A 19,035-nucleotide genomic window follows, 5' to 3' on the forward strand; every position below is an offset into this window, starting at 1 on the left:
CAGGGTAGAATGCAGCATTTGAAATCTTTTTTTAAAAAAAATACCATAACCATCGCTCAGCCAGTAAAATAGCTAGGAAATTAGGAAATAAGCTTGCAATTTCCAGCCTTTTTGCCCGACCCTATTGTTAGGCAGAGTGAAGTTCCTGCCTCGGGCCACAGATACTGGGAGATGGGGATCAACAGGAACGTGATGGAGCTGGGTGTGCAATATGTGGCCTGCCCTATGACTCCTAAGATGCCCTCCAAGCCCGCTCCACCCAAGTGTAACCAAGGATGTTGTCCTGTTACCCCTGTGTTGAAGTAAGACCCAGCTTCTGTCCATGAAATTCTGAGGGAGGGGCCATTTTTTCCTTCCTCTTGGGTAGCAAAATGCCTTGGGAGCAGCTGTGCTTTGCTTGGGCCAAGGTAAAGGTAAAGGGACCCCTGACCATTAGGTCTAGTTGTGAGCGACTCTGGGGTTGCGGTGCTCATCTCGCTCTATTGACCGAGGGAGTTAGTGTACAGCATCCGGGTCATGTGGCCAGCATGACTAAGCCGCTTCTGGCGAACCAGAGCAGCACACGGAAACGCCGATTACCGGTACCTTCCCGCCAAAGCGGTACCTATTTATCTACTTGCACTTTGACGTGCTTTCGAACTGCTAGGTTGGCAGGAGCTGGGACCGAGCAACGGGAGCTCACCCCGTCGCGGGGATTCAAACCGCCGACCTTCTAATCGGCAAGCCCTAGGCTCAGTGGTTTAACCCACAGCGCCACCCACGTCCAGGCCTAACTAAACCTCATGCTAAATGTGCACTTGCATTTAATGTGAGCTTTTCCTTCTAACTAATAGGCACAAGGCAATCAGGATTTCAACAAAGGCACCCAGGGAAGGAGGTTTAACCTTTTCCCCCAGCTATTTCCCCGGTGAAATATTTCACACAAACGGAAGCAGCTTATAAACCATGGAAGGAAAGCTGCCAAATCCTGAGGCTAATAGCAGCTTTGGGGAGGTGAAGTCATCAGGACCATTGCAGGGGTGGAAGGAGACACCCCCTCCCCACGTCCCTTCATCACATTGGGGAGACCCAGGGCTTTAATATGGAAGGGGGAAAGAAAACTAGACCAGTTAGTCTGCGTACAAACCATAAAGCAAATTCCTCCCCCCCCCCAAAAAATGCTAGGAACTGCAGTGTGTTAAGGGTGCTGGGAATTGTAGCTCTCTAAGGGACGCAGGTGGCGCTGTGGGTTAAACCACTGAGCCTAGGGCTTGCTGATCAGAAGGTTGGCGGTTCGAATCCCTGCGACGGGGTGAGCTCCCGTTGCTTGGTCGCAGCTCCTGCCAACCTAGATAAATAGGTACCGCTACAGCGGGAAGGTAAACGGCGTTTCCGTGTGCTGCTCTGGTTCGCCAGAAGCGGCTTTGTCATGCTGGCCACATGACCTGGAAGCTGTACGCCGGCTGCCTTGGCCAATAACGCGAGATGAGCGCCGCAGGCCCAGAGTCGGTCACGACTGGACCTAATGCTCAGGGGTCCCTTTACCTTTACCTAAGGAGCAAACTACAATTCCCAGGATTCTGTCATGTTGTGAGATGGTTTGCTTGTTCGCTTTGAAGATTTATCTCCTGACTTTGGCCCAAAGAATGGAAGCTGAGAATTACAGAAGTTGGAAACAAAATAAAATAAATAAATTACAAATTAAATAAAGCACAGCACAGTCGGTTGCATGGCGGTGACAGCGGCAGGGTTCGGCGAGATACTGCGAGATCTCGCTGGAAATTGATGCCAGCAATGGGGCAGGCAGGGTTCCCATGGGGTGCCTGCCGTGGGAGACGGCTGCTTCACCCTATCCTACCAGCCCTGCCCTTCTCGCTGCCAGTTGTGCTTGGACATGCTACCACTCAGATCCCCTGGGAAGTAAACAATGAAATAGTTCCACTGGGGCACATTTGACTGCACATCCCTCTCCTCTCCCCATGCAACGCCCTTGTTCTGTGGGCTGCCTGTCCCCTTTGGAATAGATGCGGGGGGGGGGGGCAGAGGGACAGGAGAAGGCAGGGGTGTCCTGTTGCACAAGCAGAAAATCCTCCTGCTAGAGGAACTACTCTTTGGGATACTTCCCCCATGACAATCCGGTTTATAACCCCCTGGAAAGAAACTGCAGCATATTTGGTATGTAGAGTTCTGAATTTCAGTTTGCTAATGTGGGTGGGAAGCAGGCATTACTCATGCAAACCTCAAACAACACACACATCCCAGTGGCTTTTGCTTCTCTGGGAAGTGACAATATTGCAATAACCACTTCACTAAAAAACCTAACATGGGTTGTCTTTAAGGGACTTGCCAGCTCACACTCAAGAAAGACATCCTCTCTAAACAACACAATGTGATTTATATATTTTGTGCGGCCGTGACACTAAAAATCGATGATTTGCTCTGAAAGGCTTGCTAATGGCAAATATTATCTTGATGCGAGACCGGAAAGGGGAATAGAATACATTCGATATGAGCTCATTTCCCCAAGGGAGTTGTCCTGAAGTTGTGGTATTGTCCCTCCTTTAAGGAGAAGTCTTCCTGTCTTGAAATGAATGACAGGAACTCAGGTTTCAAAGGCCACCGAGGGAGTTCCATTATCAGGTTCAGAATGTTTGCCTTGCTGTTTTCAACTGCTGCTACGGAAGAAGAAGAGGAGGGGGAGTTTGGATTTGATATCCCGCTTTATCACTACCCAAAGGAGTCTCAAAGCGGCTAACATTCTCCTTTCCCCTCCTCCCCCACAACAAACACTCTGTGAGGTGAGTGGGGCTGAGAGACTTCAAAGAAGTGTGACTAGCCCAAGGTCACCCAGCAGCTGCATGTGGAGGAGCGGAGACGTGAACCCGGTTCCCCAGATTACGAGTCTACCGCTCTTAACCACTACACCATACTGTAGAAAAGAAAGTATCATTCATTATTCCTGTTTTCCCAGATGGGAAACTGAGTCACAAAGGCTGCAATGCACAAGCCAAGCATAGTCCTTTGAAAAGTCACTCTGAAAGTCATGAAGGAAACAGGCCGTGGAATGCTGCCAAGGCGCTTAGCACAGTATGAACATGACAGACAGATTTTATTTTTGTACTATGGCAGTGGCAGCGGTGCAATTGCTGATTCTCACTTCAATGCAGGAGAAAGCAGCCTTGCTGCAGGGCACAGAATCCTGTCCACTGTTTTAAAAAATCATTCTAGCACTGTGGATGCCGAGAACACAGCCTGCAGAGCAACAAAAAAAATGGGGAGGAGAAGGGGTTTTAAAAAAGTGTTTATTAAGATTTATGATAGCGAGTTAAAAGAGTTCCAAGCTCAATAGGTGATGGTATAGAATACTCTTGATGTACATTTCTGAAAATGCCTGCCGCATCCATTCAAACTTGTCCTGCTGAAAACAATTTTTCCTCTGGCAGACAGATGCATGAGTCTTCCTTCAGAACACTGATCAGCACTGAGTGTGCATTTTCCTTTCCAAGTTTGCAAAACCATCAAAAGAAAGAGGTCAAGGAAAGTGCAATGCATTGCTGTGGGGACGGAAGAAAATCTTCTGCCCCTTTTTGCAATGAGCATCACTCTTTCACTTTGAAGGGCTGTATCCGGGCTTTAGGCTGTTCGCATGTAGAATTGTGAGTCACTGAGTGGTAAGTTATCTGTTACGAAATGCAGTAGAGGCTAGTCCATCAAGTTGCTGCCCCACCAACCTTGGTCTGCTTGCCTCCTGTGAGGGGGTGGCTCTGCCTGTCTTTGGTGCCACCTACAATCAGAAGGTCGGCGGATCGAATCCCCGCAACGGGGTGAGCTCCCATTGCTCGGTCCCAGCTCCTGCCAACCTAGCAGTTCGAAAGCACGTCAAAGTGCAAGTAGATAAATAGGTACTGCTACAGCGGGAAGGTAAACGGCATTTCTGTGTGCTGCTCTGGCTCGCCAGAAGCGACTTTGTCATGCTGGCCACATGACCCGGAAGCTGTACACCGGCTCCCTCAGCAATAACACGAGATGAGTGCCGCAACCCCAGAGTCGGTCACAACTGGACCTAATGGTCCCTTTACCTTTACTTTCGGCCTCCCTGCCTTCCACCCTATCATTCCCGATGGCAGCAGCCATCACTGAGAACAGCCCTTTGCATGCTCTCTGGACAATGATGGTAAAATATAGAAACAAGCTTCTGAATGGGTGGTGGTGAGGTATTCGCTGATTTTTATTTCACAAACCTGTGCTTTATACCTTCTATAATATGCACCTAGATGGTAGAATCCCTAGATGGCACATGTCCTTTCTGCATTATCATTTTCACCTTCCTGCCTCGTGGTTTTCTTTCAGAAGAGTGATATTAGCTTCAGCAGATGATAACTATGTGCCTATAATTTTATTTTACAGATGGTTATGTCCGGAGAAGCTGCATAATGGATGAGTAAGTGCAATGTTTTCATATTGAAACTTTTTATAATACAGTATTGTCAAAGCTAGTGAAACAGTTTTGCTTCCCAAACAAGGAAACGCCCCCACCCCGGGCAATGCTATGTAAATGAAGACTTTCCCATAGAATATTGCTAAGTTGTTCCTTTGGAAAAGTTCACAGAAACAAAAGAAATTCTCAGAATTTAAAGCCAAGTGTTTATCCTCTTGATTTTTTTTTATAAGGATAGTGTTAATCATCACTTTCATTGTTTATTGGCATAATATATTGGGTAAAATCCACTCAGAATTTTTCCTGTATTGAAATGAACAGCATATGCAACACAATAGCTCAGTTTGAAGAGCATGAGGCTCTTAATCTCAAGGTTGTGGGTTTGAGCCCCATGTTGGGCAAAAGATTCCTGCATTGCAGGGGGTTGGACTAGATGATCCTCATGGTCCCTTCCGACTCTACATTTCCATATTCAACATGTCTTGCCCTGCACCTGTGGCCCAATTTCTTCTTCTTCTGCTTCTGCTTCTGCTTCTGCTTTACCTTAAAAACATTTAAATGGTTTCTAAAACAAATTAATACCTTTTTAATACATACCGTACTTTTCTGTGTAGAAGACTAGGGTTTTTTTTACTCTAAAATGATGTTTAAAAATGCGGGTTGCCTTATACACGAGGGTTATCTTCCCCCATTGTCATAAAGTTGAGTCCCCAAAATGGTTGCCGTGTTATACACAGGGGCACGTTATACTCAGAAAAATATGGTAAGTTGAGTTGCACTGGGATCTGATTCTAAGCGTTCATCCTTTTTAAGGTTTAATGTTTTACTGTGTTTTTATACATGCTGGAGGGACCCAGGTGGCACTGTGGGTTAAACCACTGAGGCTCTTGGGCTTGCTGATCAGAAGGTCGGCGGTTCGAATCCCTGTGACGGGGTGAGCTCCTGTTGCTTGGTCCCAGCTCCTGCCAACCTAGCAGTTCGAAAGCACGTCAAAGTGCAAGTAGATAAATAGGAACCGCTCCAACGGGAAGGTAAATGGCGTTTCCATGTGCTGCTCTGGTTTGCCAGAAGTGGCTTTGTCATGGTGGCTACATGACCTGGAAGCTATACGCCGGCTCCCTCGGCCAATAATGCGAGATGAACGGGCAACCCCAGAGTCGGTCACGACTGGACCTAATGGTCAGGGGTCCCTTTACCTTTACCTATACATGCTGGAAGCTGCCCAGAGTGGCTGGGGCAACCCAGTCAGATGGGCGGGGTACAAATAAATATTATATCATCATCATCATCATCATCATCATCATCATCATCCACACTTCCACTTGACCTGCATTTTGATTCTTTTGTGTACCAATCAATTCCCCCTGGGTCCGAGAGCTTTCCTCATTGTTCCATGGCCATGCCTTGTGAAAAGATGATCTTACCCGCTGCACAGGATCTTATCAGATGCACAGAAAAGCCAGAAAAGAGAGACTTTGCTTACCTGAGCTTCAGTTCAGGTAAGGTCAGATTTTCTCAAGGCTCAGCCATGGAACGAGAGAATGAACCATGGTCAAATGGACCATGCCTTTCTATAAGGCAGCTTCCTCTGTTCCTAATATATGTGAAAGTAACTACACCAATTGATTTTCTTTTTTTCTTTCTAAACTTACAGTGATGAAGAAATATACGATGATATCGCTGATGATGGTATGTTACACATGTCCAACAGAATTGTAGTGATTTGGGATTGAGTAAACAGAATTGTTTTATTTTGGTTGGTTTTTTTTAATAACAAGGGTAGGCATTTTTCATACTGTATTTACATTTACATTTCTCTCCCCACCCCCACCCCCACCCCAATATAGGCTGCATATATGACAACGATTAGCTGTGGATTTCCCCTCAGCCTGAGCTTCATCTACTCTAAATCACCAGGTGGTTGATGCAAGAGTGAAATGTATTCCTCACATTGGTTGTCGTCTGCATAGGTACAAAGATTTGGTTAAGCTATCTCACCAGTTTCTGGACTGTAAAGCAGGTCTCACAATGAAGGCATTGCAATGTTGATGGGACATGTCACTGTATTCCTCGATCAGGTTGAGGAAGCAAACCTCCAAACCACTTCCCTCTTCCACCAGTATGGTGAATATTAAATTATTCAGGCAACCACCCAGTTCTCATTTTGCAAACTTATTTTGTTTGTTTCCTCAAAGCATGCGCTTCTAAAATATTTCACAAATTAAATTAGTCACACTTATGTGTACTTGCTATACCCTGTTCTCACACCTGAAGCATGCTGGGCCTATTTCAGCTCTTCTCTATCAGTTATACATTGTGTTCATTTGCTCACCAGTACCGTACTTCTCCGTGTATAAGGCAAGGATTTTTTACTTGAAAATAATGTCACTGCAGGGACGCAGGTGGCGCTGTGGGTTCATGATTCAGTCTAGAGTGCAAGTATACAGCTTGTGGCACTGTGGGTTAAAACCACAGAGCCTAGGGCTTACCGATCAGAAGCTCAGCAGTTCGAATCCCTTCGACGGGGTGAGCTCCCATTGCTCGGTCCCAGCTCCTGCCAACCTAGGTTCGAAAGCACGTCGAAGTGCAAGTAGATAAATAGGTACCGCTACAGCGGGAAGGTAAACAGTGTTTCCGTGTGCTGCTCTGGTTCGCCAGAAGTGGCTTTGTCATGCTGGCCACATGACCTGGAAGCTGTACGCCAGCTCCCTCGACCAATAACGCGAGATGAGCGCCGCAACCCCAGAGTCGGTCACGACTGGACCAGAGTCGGTCACGACATTACCTAATGTCACTGCAGATGATGACAGCAGTCACGAAATTAAAAGACGCCTGCTTCTTAGGAGAAAAGCAATGGCAAACCTAGACAGCATCTTAAAAAGCAGAGACATCGCCTTGCCGACAAAGGTTTGTATACCGGTAATTAAAGCTATGGTTTTCCAAGTAGTGATGTATGGAAGTGAGAGCTGGACCATAACGAAGGCTGATCGCCGAAGAATTGATGCTTTTGAATTATACACGGAAAAATACAGTAAGTTCTGGCTTTAGAAGCAGAGTGCATTAGCAAACTGACCATAGAATCATAGACTTGTAGAGTTGGAAGGGACCACGAGTGCCATCTAGTCCAACCCCTTGCAATGCAGGAATCTATTGCCCAGCATGGGGCTCTAACCCACAACCCTGAGATAAAGAGTCTCACGCTCTACCAAGCTAAGCTATCCTGACCATGATAGTTTTGTTTGTAACAAGAACTTAACAGTCTTGCAACAAGTTCTCTTCGAGTGCATTTAACCCCCATGCACTCTTGCCTTGCTAGCTGTCTTGTGGCATGAAACGAAGCAGCGTGATGGCTTTTTTGCATGCATGCATATTAATTTGCATCACACACAAAACATAAAATGCTCCAACATTCTAGGCTCTAGAGATAGGGACTAAAGCCTGAAGAATTTTTAATGCAGTTCAAACTAATACAAAATTTAAAACACATCCCCAATATCTCTCCAAAAGGCAAAATAAGGACAAAATAGAGACAGTTTTTTCACCTCCTCCCACAAGAACAGACAGGTAGTGGAGAAGTAAGGGCTGTTCTGTTAAATATTGTTGGAGCTTATGCAAATATTCCTCTATGAAGGCCTGCATGGCCCCACTCCCTCTTATTTGCTTTGATCTACCTCAGCCTCCCCAATAAATGAGCACCTTGAGACGGACCATTGGCTTTTTCAACTTCTAATGTACTTTGTGGGGTGAGTGGGATGCAGAAAGGACCTGGGCACTGTATTGTTTATTTGAACTGTTTATATCAGTCGTGCTGCAAAATATGTGAGAATACACTTCATACACAGTTCAGTCTCCATCATAAGAGATTAGTCTCATATCAAAACTTGCCTGTGGCTTTGCTAGTTGACAGAAAAGACTGGGCAAAAGGTTCCTTATGCAGCAATACTTGTTCAGCAGACAAAGACCACACTACTTGGAGTGACGATGAATGTCAAAGTCCACACAACGGAAATTACAGGTTTTAGTAGTAAAGGTTGCAAGATGATAGGGATGCGTTTGCATCCATATGCATAAGTGGGTTCAGTAATTAGCACTAATGCTGATCAAGATAGAAGGGAACAGGGAGGGGGGTAGGCATCAAACATTTAGCCCACAGCTGCCCTGCCAACAGCCGATATACCGTTTTGCCTTTCATGGGACTGGGAATACATGTTCAGAACTGGCAACTGGGTGAGATAAGAAACCACACAACACGCAAACAAACACAGAACACAACTTTGCACGCACAGTTTCTCAGTGTAAAGATACATGCGCTGAAGCTCCTTGCTGACTCAGAGTGACAGAGGAAATGTGCCACCCTCACAGATAACCAAGGAATATATTTTCTAAAATTAAGTTATTGCACTTGGTACAAAACAATACTTCTGTGGAGTGTTTTCATTGAACAACCATGAATGTAATTTATGTAGTTTTCAATCCTTTATTTTATGCTGCGTTCTGAGATTCCAGCCTTGGCACCCATGGCTTAATTATAGTAGCATCTTGCTATGCTAAGATATATTAATCTTGTGTTTTTATTCTCTATAGATTTTGTTTTACATTTTATCATGCTTTGGGAAACATTAAAGATTTTATGGGTTTTCTAAACTGCAGCATTCTCCTTGTGCATTTCTTCACTCCCTGCTCACCCATAGTTAAGGCATCTTATTCGTTTGATTATGAAATGTATTTCTAACCCAATAAAAAAATTCCTTCCAGTAGCACCTTAGAGACCAACTAAATTTGTCATTGGTATGAGCTTTCATGTGCATGCACACTTCTTCAGATACCAGTTGATGGACTTCCATTTCATGAGGCTCAATGTGGTGCCTTCCATAGTTCTAGTTACAGGTAGGTAGCCGTGTTGGTCTGCCGTAGTCGAAACAAAATTAAAAAAAATCCTTCCAGTAGCACCTTAGAGACCAACTAAGTTTGTCATTGGTATGAGCTTTCATGTGCATGCACACTTCTTCAGATACGTATTTCTAACCCGTCCTCCTCCTGCACAGATGCTAGGGTGTGGCACAACACATAATATCAACAAGCTGCACAATTAAAATTATGACACGCAAAAGAAAAAAACCCCACATCGCAATAAAAAGAGATAGCTACAAACAAAACAGCCGCAGAATGGATTGAACAGTAAAACTCTTCCAATAGTTTGGCCACCTTTGTCAACCGCTGCTTCTAGAATATCTGGCAAAGCCACCCCGAAGAAGAAAAAGTAGAAGACGGATGTTTAATAAGTATGACTGGCTTGCCCACGAAAGGAGAGCGCTGTTTGGAATGGAAACATGGCCGGGAATGTGGAGTGATATTGCTGTCTTCTTCCATCGCAGCTTGAGTCAGCTCACAAGGGGAAGGTGACGGCAGCAGAGCCATGCTTGGTCCAGGCAAAGCCTGTCAGAACCCTGGACAGAGCACAGTAGGTGGTGGTGCCTGGAGCATACGCACCCACACAAGGGAGAGCTGTGCCCTTAGCACAGGGGTGGGGAACCTCGGGCCCTGGGGAACAAATGCAGCCTACCTCTGCACACCACGCACATTCCTCTCCAGGTCACACCCGCCCTCTCCCTCCCCGGGCTGCATCCCTCAATGGCCCAGTTTCATCGAAAAGTTCATTTATTTCAGTAATGCAACTTAAAAGGTGAAACCAATATATGAGATAGATGCATGACATGCAAAGCAAGATATGTCAAGCCTTTATTTGTTGCAATTGTGATGATTACGGCGTAGGGCTGAAGAAAACCCCAAATTCACAATGGGCGATGGTTCTTCAGTCGTGGGATTCTTGGTGGCGAGGCCCTAGGGGTCTCGGGTGCGCTTTTAGGCCTTGGCAAGGTTTCCTGTGTCTATCTTCAGGTTGGGAGGGATGCAATCAGGCTCCCCTCCCATGCGGCGGCTTTTGCAGGGGCCCGTTAAAGGGCAAAAACCGGGAGTCCCTGGCCCTAGAGCGGCGGCATGTAGGTCAAACTCCTGGGCCGAGGTTAGTGGAAGGGCATGCTGTGTAAGTGTGTGCTTTACAGTCCCCTTCTACTGTACCTCATCAGCCTGCATATCCTCAGCCAACGGCCTGAGAGGGTTAGCTGCCAAGGCCTATGCCAAGTTTCCCACTTCTGAAGCTCAATAAAAGTTGTGGCCAATTTTAACCCATACTCTGGTCTCTTGCATGTGGTTTAAAGAAAGAAAAAGGGCCATGGGACAGATATGAATTTTCATTCAGTGTTCAATTCATTGACAGATACAGCTATCAAAACAATGGTAAAGCACAACTAGGGGTTAGGCTTTCTCCATGGGAGGTGGGACAGGGGTGGGGAATTCCCCCTTTTAAGTAACATCAGTATGGACCTGTGTCACTCTGGCCAAATAGATTTTTTGCAAGTTTTTGAAACAATATAAAAGCCCTTGGAACCTTGTTTCTAGAGGCAAAAGTGGAATAAGCAGAGATACGGTATATTTCCCCAACAACTTCCAGCTCTTGTGGGGAGAAAAACGCATTTTAGCTGCCTTAAATCTCTGTGTTGGGAAGTAGAAAAACAGTTTCAATACTGCAGTCAGGCACAATTATTCTGAGTGTAAACAGGAAGCAGATAGTCATTTTTTTCAAAGAAAAACCAGTGACTTTTCAGAGTAAAACCACACACCCCATGAAGTGTGAAACTTTGCACACACTATTTGTTGAAAGTTGTGAATTGAATTTAGTGCCTTTCATCTGGGGTTTTTAAAATGCTATTTGCACAGCACATAGGGCACATTACACTTCACACAGCCTTTAAAATGTAAATTAAAAATGCTTTTAAAAGCAGACTAACCATTTGTCGTGTATGATAAAGACTTGCTATGCTGTATGCAGGTCGCTTACTTGCACTCCTAGTCATGGGTCCCCTGCAGATGGCATGGATCCAGTATTTAATTCATATTTTATGAATGTCCCCTTAGACTGTGGTGCCTTGAGAACATGTTAAAAGAAGCCAGAGATTACCAATGTGGATAGTCCCGCAGGGGTATTATTTTTTTAAAAAACTACTCACATCCTTTGGCTGAGAGAGGTTCATATGCATATCATTCCTGCATATATGTTGGGCCATGGCCATTTAGATATTCAAGCCTGTTGTAGGAATCATCTCTTCGAATAAATAGCACAAAATACAGAGATGAAAGGAGTGTTATTCCCTCACCATGAAGTCACTGTATGCAGCCAATCACCAACGTCTGTTTACTGCGCGGATGTGGAATCCAGCGGCCAAATGCGGCCCTTGACATTTCTCTTTCTGGCCCTCAGAACTCTCCCCAGGCCATACCCCACACTGCCCTGAAGCCACTGGGAAACCGACACAGGGAAGGCATTAGAGGCACCACACCCACTTGAATATTTTTTTGTAAAGGCCTTTCACAGCAAAGAGCTGTTTTCCTTTTTTTTCATTTCTGCCATGGTGAAATTTATTTGCGTCATTCCTTAATTTGAAATAGCCGCCCAGAAATATTCCCTGGGTGGCTTAGCAGAAGCAAAACAATGTTTGAGAGAAGTATAGTATTAAACCCAACATTTTTGTTCCTAGGTAAAAATGTGCAGCTCTGCCTGTTTTTTGATGCCAAGTGTACAGTGGGACCGTACAGTGGGACATGCCCACAACCTGTACTTTCCTGAAACAACCGAAAGGCATTCTTCCCCTTTTTTGTCTTGATGAGCTTTTTCAAGTGGGTTTTAGGTGTTCATTTTTGTACCAAACAGCTCTGTCCTAGGGGCTCATTGTGTATTGCTTTTAAACCACTAAAGCCATTTTCCAGCACCGTATATAAAGCTGTTTTTAACGTATATCGGCAAATTGCCTCAATAAATTATCATTTATTTATACCCTACCCTTTCCCCTGACAGGGACTCAAGGTGGCTTACAGTTAAAAACATAAAGTGCTGTTTAGACATGTTTAGAGGGCAGTTCATAAATGACTAACAAGAACAGATATTTAATATGAGTTTTGTTGGGGGGGGGGGAGTAGGCTGTATGTGAGAACCTTCTAACTCCTGGAACCAGTGAGTGTTAAAATAGAAGCCAGGCAAGCTTCCCATGTCAGGGTGATCGCCTGAGTCATTAAGTGAAAAAAAGAAAAGGGGTTAGTAGTTAGAAGGGTAAGGTCATACCCAACAACATTTCTGAGATGTAAATGGGGACATCCTACCATACTCTCCAATATTTATCAGATGAAAATGTGGGACATTCCAGGATCAAATCAGAAACCAGGACAGGTTCTGTAAATGCAGGACTGTCTCTGGAAAATAGGGACACCTGGAGGGCCTGGAAAGCCAGAGTTCAAGGTTATGTTGGTGATGTGACCTAGAAGGACAGCAGCAAACTGTAGGAAAAGTCAGACCAACAGTTTGGGAGCAATGTTTGATTTCTGTTTGAATCCAAGACTGCAGCTATGGGGGCAAAAAAGCCACTTTCAGAAGGCGTTGATGCTGTGAACCCCTCCATCGCAGCCTTACACATCGCAGGTTGTGTAAATCAGGGTTTCCCAAAGTTGGGGCTCCAGCTGTTTTCGGGACTACAACTCCCATCATCCCTAGCCGGCAGAACCAGTAGTCAGGAATGATGGGAATTGTAGTCCCCCCCCCAAAAAAACAGGCGCCCCAACTTTGGGAAACCCTGGTGTAAATAAAGCACGCATCAAAAAGACAACAGTCTCCGCTGCGCCTCATCCCCAAAATGAAACGGGAATCTCTGGTGGGGAAGAGCCAGGATCAACTGGAACCTCGCAGCAAATAGGTTTCCACAAGGAGCAAGCCGAGGGGGCACAGCCGCCTGCCCCGAGGAGGCGGCGGAGGCGGTACCCCCCGGCCGCCCCGCGGCTCCTCCTCGCGGCCCGCCCCCCACCTCAACAACGGCTTTATGGGCTGCCTGGCACCGGGAGCGTGCCGCCCGCCCTTCCCTTCCAACGGCGCCCGCTCCTCGAGTGAGAGCGCGCGGGCCTCCCGCGCGCGGGCAGTAACTAGGCAAGCCGAGCAAGGCGGCTTCCTCCGCTCTCTCGCGAGATCGGGCGAGGTTTCCGGTGTTGTGACTGCGGGGCCGTAAACATGGCGGTGAGTCTCCGCGCCCGCTCGCTGAGGCACCTCCGCATTCGAGGTGAGGAGGAACCCCCGGGGTGTGTGTGTGTTTGGCCTGCGCTTCGGCGGCGGGTGGGTGGATCGGTGTCCGGCTCCTGTCTCCCCCGTCGTCCCGTCCTCCTCCCCCTCCCCGGTCTCAGCATCCCGCTCCCTCCGGCCGCCGGGCTCAGCCTCTCCTCTCCTCCTCCCATCAATGACCGAATCTCGTCTTCTTTTCTCCCCTTCTTCCCCACCGCCCAGGCCGGAACGACAGCGGCGAGGAAAACGTCCCCCTCGATCTCAGCCGAGGTAATGGAGCAGGAGTGGGGGCCCTGCGGGGGGGGGAGCGGGGTGGGCACCCTGGTGGCCAGCGCCTCCCACCATCCCGCCCCCCACAAACTCCACATTCTGGGGTGTGTTTTCAGAATGGGAGTGAATGGAGGCTGGGGAGAGAGGGGAGCTCTTTCCTGACTTAAGGGTGGGGGTGGGAGATATAGCCCTGGTAGCGGGGATGTGTCTTCCTCCCAGCAGCCGGTCCCCAGCAGCAGGGAGCGGGGAGAATACTTGCTCCAGGATGCGAAAATTCCTCCCATGCCCAAGGCAATGCACATTTATTAAGGGGATTCAGCCCCATGGAGCTCAGGCGGGGGTGTTAGATTGGGAATGAAACCCCCTTCTGTTCTGTGGGTCTTCCTGGCAAGCATGGGCTGCAAAGGCTAAATTAGTAGATCTTGTTTTCATTTAAAATAATAGTAATAAACACCATGATAGGCTGCTAGCTGAAGCACCGTTGTGGAGCATCTCATGCAGGAGGTTGGACTAGAAGACTCTCATGGTCCCTTCCGTGATTCTCTGATTCTTCCTCCTTGCAACGGGACTGGCCTCTTTTTTCCCTCTCTCTCTTTTTTTTTAAAAAAGTTTATTACCGGCTTAAGTGCTGTACTTCTCTTTCTAACTAGAGAGGGTGAGAGTGACTGTGAGAAAGCAGCACCCATTTTTATCACTTGGCTAGGAGGAGGAGGAGGAGGATAGGTGTTCTGTTTCTGGTTACAGGTAGGTAGCCGTGTTGGTCTGGATCGAAGTAAAATAAAAAAATTCCTTCAGTAGCACCTTAAAGACCAACTAAGTTTTTATTTTGGTATGAGCTTTCGTGTGCATGCACACTTCTTCTTCTTTCGTGTGCATGCCACTGTATCTGAAGAAGTGTGCATGCACACGAAAGCTCATACCAAAATAAAAACTTAGTTGGTCTTTAAGGTGCTACTGAAGGAATTTTTTTATTTTACTTGTTCTGTTTCTGTTAGCAGAAATAATTTGACTTTGTGTTCAAATCGTGAGAGTGGAAAAGAGAATATGAGGAAATGGTGGAAAGCAAGTAGTCAGCTTCGGAAAACCACAGGGCCCACCGGGCAAGCACTGGAATCCCGCCCTTAATGTGTTATAGGAAGAGAAATCTTAAGTCACAAGGGGAGATGGCGAAGTCTCACTCTGGTGAGCTGTTTCTTGACACATGAGGGAAGGGGAGAGGGGGAGCAGGAAAACAAGAAGCAGCTGATGGATTATTGGCAGGTATGTTGCTCTCTCCACCCCCTAGACTTGTTTTGTACAGCTTGCTGTGCTGCAGGTTCATTATTTCCCGTCTGCTGGCTGCAGATGGGGCTGTTAGCATCATTTGAGCTTTTCAGAGCTTGGGCATTGATGTAGCCAGCAGTATGTAAATTCCAGTGGTCTTTCCAATTCCGGTTCTCTCCTACACTCTGCTTGCAAATTGATTCTGTGTTGTCAGTGATCTGCTTGGAAATAGTCCACCACTAGCCAGAGTTTGTAGATACTGTACTTAGGGTTGAACTCATGACTGCCTGTCCCTATAGGCAAGCTGACTTCTATTATACTTGGATATAGATCTTAAGACAAGGTGGCAGTTAGAATTCTTATCACAGTGAAATTTTTGAAAAACAGTTTGGATGCTTTGTATATTCCCATAGGTTTTTTTTTACTTCAATTACGGGCATATACAGAACAAAACTGTACAGAGGTGTATGCTGCGTATATTAACTGTTAGTGCACTGTGTAAAGAGAAAACAATTGCCAACAAACTTTTCATTGCTGCATTTTAACAAAAATCTGTTAAAATATTAAGTTTATTTTTTTTATGAAACAGTAGATATATTCAATAGGATTAAGAGTGCTGCATGTTATGGATTCAAGATAATTTGTACTGCAAAGTAAAAACTTTGTAGTAATGACACAATATATATAAGTAGACAGGGTATGGATGGTACTTATAGAAGTATGTAATTGGTGCTTTTCCACATGAAAATAAGGTAGCATTGAAATAACTGACAAAATAGTGTGTGGTAATCAGGCTGAAAGCACATTGTGAAATCTATAATGTTTCAGTGTAATATTCAAGGCCCACTGGGGGCCAGTAGGAAGATACCACACTATTCATCTGATTCATGTGTTTTCTCTATCTGAACGTAACTAGAGTAATGTGAGACCGGAGTACTGCCGTGGTAATATCTGAATTAGCACTACAGTGAATTGGAAAATTGGTGTTGAAGAATTGTAAGAGTTAAAATTCAGTGTTGAAATTCAAAAGGAGATTGTTTTCAAAAAGCTTGTTCTTACATTGCAGTTTGGTGTTTGCCCAATAAGCTTATTTTTAAAAAACAACAACACTGTTTTGTGCTATGCTGGTTACTATGTGCCCATTTTCTACATTACTGGGAAAATGCATACAGTATTTACATATTTATTTTTGAAGGTCCTAAGGTGCAAGTAGCATCTAGGGAAGTCTTTGAGCTTTCACTGCAATATTGTTTTTGTGTTACTTTGGTTTGTTGCATTAGGAAATTCAGCCCATGGCATTGCCATGTTGTAGTTGCCAGTTCCGGGGACACTAAGAATTCCTTTTTTATCAACGGCTTTTTGTTTTGCTTCTACCCATGCAGGCCTGCTTGCTCCCATATTATGTTAGATCTCCTCTTGCCACAAACAGATAGGTTCATTAGTTTAACTCAGGCACCCCCAAACTGCGGCCCTCCAGATGTTTTGGCCTACCACTCCCATGATCCCTAGCTACCAGGACCAGGTTGGGGATGATGGGAATTGTAGTCCAAAACATCTGGAGGGCCGAAGTTTGGGGATGCCTGGTTTAACTATATGTGATATAGAATTGTAAAGGTAAAGGGGCCCCTGACCATCAGGTCCAGTCGTGTCCGACTCTGGGGTTGTGGCGCTCATCTCGCTCTATAGGCCGAGGGAGCTGGCGTTTGTCCGCAGACAGCTTCCAGGTCATGTGGCCAGCATGACAAAGCTGCTTCTGGCAAACCAGAGCAGCGCACGGAAACGCCGTTTACCTACTTGCACTTTGATGTGCTTTCAAACTGCTAGGTGGGCAGGAGCTGGGGCCGAGCAACGGGAGCTCACCCCGTTGCAGGGATTCGAACCGCCGACCTTCTGATCAGCAAGCCCTAGACTCTGTGGTTTAACCCACAGCGCCACCTGGGTCCCTATTTTTCTGTCTAATATAGAATTGTAGAAATTCACAAATTTCTATTACCTTGTCTGTTTCTTCAAACTCATTTGAGAAGATTAACCTGAATATGCATCCCCTGGGAAATACATGAATTTATTAAGCATCCTGTGATGCCATACCATTTCTAAAGCCAACCTATGGCTACTTAGCATTAATGTTGTCCCTTGATATTTGAAAGTGAACTCTGCTACTACCTGTGTTTGATCCTTGGATAACAGCCCCTAAACTCATTCCTAACCTCTGATCTGTTTTTACTTTCAAGAGGTGAATGAGAGGTTGAAGTAAGCTAAAAATGATTCAGTGGCACGTGGCAGGATGAAAAGCTTTCGGCTTGTCTCTTCTCCTTAATCTCTGGATAAGTAATCCATGTAAACAATAGCCGACTTGTAGCTCTCTTAGATGGATAGAACTGAGTTACGACACTCACGCTGTGGAAATGGTGGTAGCGCACCCACAAGTGACTTGTGCATTTTGTTATGCTTCTATGGTTTTGTGCTCAAAAGGAGAAAAAACATCTTTACTCTGGAGTCATGGGTGGGCTCCCCTTTCAGTAACTTCTTGAGATAAGACTCCAAAACAGGAAAAAGGATGCAAGTTACTTGCACATTTTCTGTCTACTATTGCATGCCATGTGAAAAGTCATCTCCAATTCCCTGCGTAACTTTGACGCACATAGCTGAATGCAAGTCATGATCAGTGCAGTGTGGTCTCCCAAGTCCCCAAGCAATCAGTGTTTATTGAGCCCCTGGTCAGCTGACATGCCTGACTGGTGAGCTACGATTGTCTTGGTGGATCAAATGTTTTCCAGCCCTGCTTGAAAGAAACACAATAACTTTTGAATGACTGAGAAATAGTCAAGGAAGGGGAGAGGAGCTGGAAGTGACAAGAGTGAAAGTTTGGGATAACCACCTCTGAATACTGAATGTGTAAGCAAGCTCCAAACTGCCCATTTTTATTCAACATCCCAAAAGCTTAAAACAGTTTTTAGAAGAATTGAGGATCCCTGCTCTTAACCGCAAAACATCACAGTATAAATGGATAATTGTATCAAGAATGCTTTTTTCTTTTTTAATTTTCTAATTTTTCTTTTTCTTTTTTGTTTCAGATTCTATTTTATGTAGACATTTGTGAAAGTTTGCTTTTCATTTTTCTTTGAGTTTACTTCGTATTATTCTATGTCTATGTTCTGTACGATGATTTATTATGTAATGTTTTTAAGAAGAATAAATAAAAGTTTTTTAAATTTTTTTAAAAAAGAATGCTGAAATAGAATGTTATTTAACTAGACAAACACACTGAACCAAAACACCTAATTGTATACAACAGATGATAAATAACATAGATGAACCTTGCAATATGTATATAAAGAGATACCAAAGGCTTCAACACATTTCAACCTCCAAAGGTCATTAGTGGGAAACTGTACAATTTAAATATAAATTTCTACCTGCAGGGCAGGATATTATAAAACCCTAACATTTTGATTAGGTATGGATACTTATTTCAAAAGTAGGACATCTGTGGCCCTCGAGATGTTGTTGGACTCCAACTCTCATCAGCTCCAGCCAGCATGGCCAGTGGTTAGGGATGGTTACAGATATGGAGTACCCAGATGGTCGCCAGATTCTGTGTACAGATCTGTAGGCGCAGAGCACCACCACCCCGATCCAAACTAGTTCATCAAGAAAATCCCCAAACTCAGTCCCTCGGGTGATTCTAGGTCATGTCTTTGCGGTAGCTTATCTCAAAGTTTTTAGTGTCTATACTGTACGCTTATTGCATTTATAAATTTTAAATTTACTATTCAATGTTTAAAATGTTTGTGTTCCCTCTGGGATTGTACCCACGTGTGTTTTATATGCTGGTCTCAAACAGTAATAAATTGTCTATCTATATGGAGTACCACAGGTCCCCCACCATTAATTTAGTTTATTAAATCATGTTATTTTAAACTTTTTA

The 19,035-nt window shown here is 45.1% G+C and overlaps 2 protein-coding genes across 7 annotated transcripts in view; both read left to right on the forward strand.

Moving 5' to 3' along the window:
- Positions 1–9,061, forward strand: part of FYB1 (FYN binding protein 1) — a 55,584-nt gene extending 46,523 nt beyond the window's left edge. For all 4 annotated transcript variants that reach the window (XM_035100805.3, XM_088653090.1, XM_088653091.1 and 1 more), the window contains 3 exons: positions 4,387–4,420; positions 6,072–6,106; positions 6,265–9,061. In XM_035100805.3, coding sequence (XP_034956696.3) covers positions 4,387–4,420; positions 6,072–6,106; positions 6,265–6,287 — 92 coding nt within the window. In that variant the 3' untranslated portion in view covers positions 6,288–9,061. The remainder of the gene's footprint in view (positions 1–4,386; positions 4,421–6,071; positions 6,107–6,264) is intronic.
- A 4,346-nt stretch (positions 9,062–13,407) lies between these two features.
- RICTOR (RPTOR independent companion of MTOR complex 2) overlaps positions 13,408–19,035 on the forward strand; it is a 68,874-nt gene continuing 63,246 nt past the window's right edge. For 2 of the 3 annotated variants that reach the window (XM_035100376.3, XM_035100375.3), the window contains exons 1-2: positions 13,408–13,575; positions 13,797–13,844. In XM_035100376.3, the coding sequence (XP_034956267.1) occupies positions 13,527–13,575; positions 13,797–13,844 (97 nt within the window). In that variant the 5' untranslated portion in view covers positions 13,408–13,526. The remainder of the gene's footprint in view (positions 13,576–13,796; positions 13,845–19,035) is intronic. The other variant, XM_088653225.1, reaches the window with a different exon arrangement.

The sequence above is a fragment of the Zootoca vivipara genome, chromosome 10 (assembly GCF_965207765.1).
Source record: "Zootoca vivipara chromosome 10, rZooViv2.hap1.1, whole genome shotgun sequence".
Classification (NCBI taxonomy): domain Eukaryota; kingdom Metazoa; phylum Chordata; class Lepidosauria; order Squamata; family Lacertidae; genus Zootoca; species Zootoca vivipara.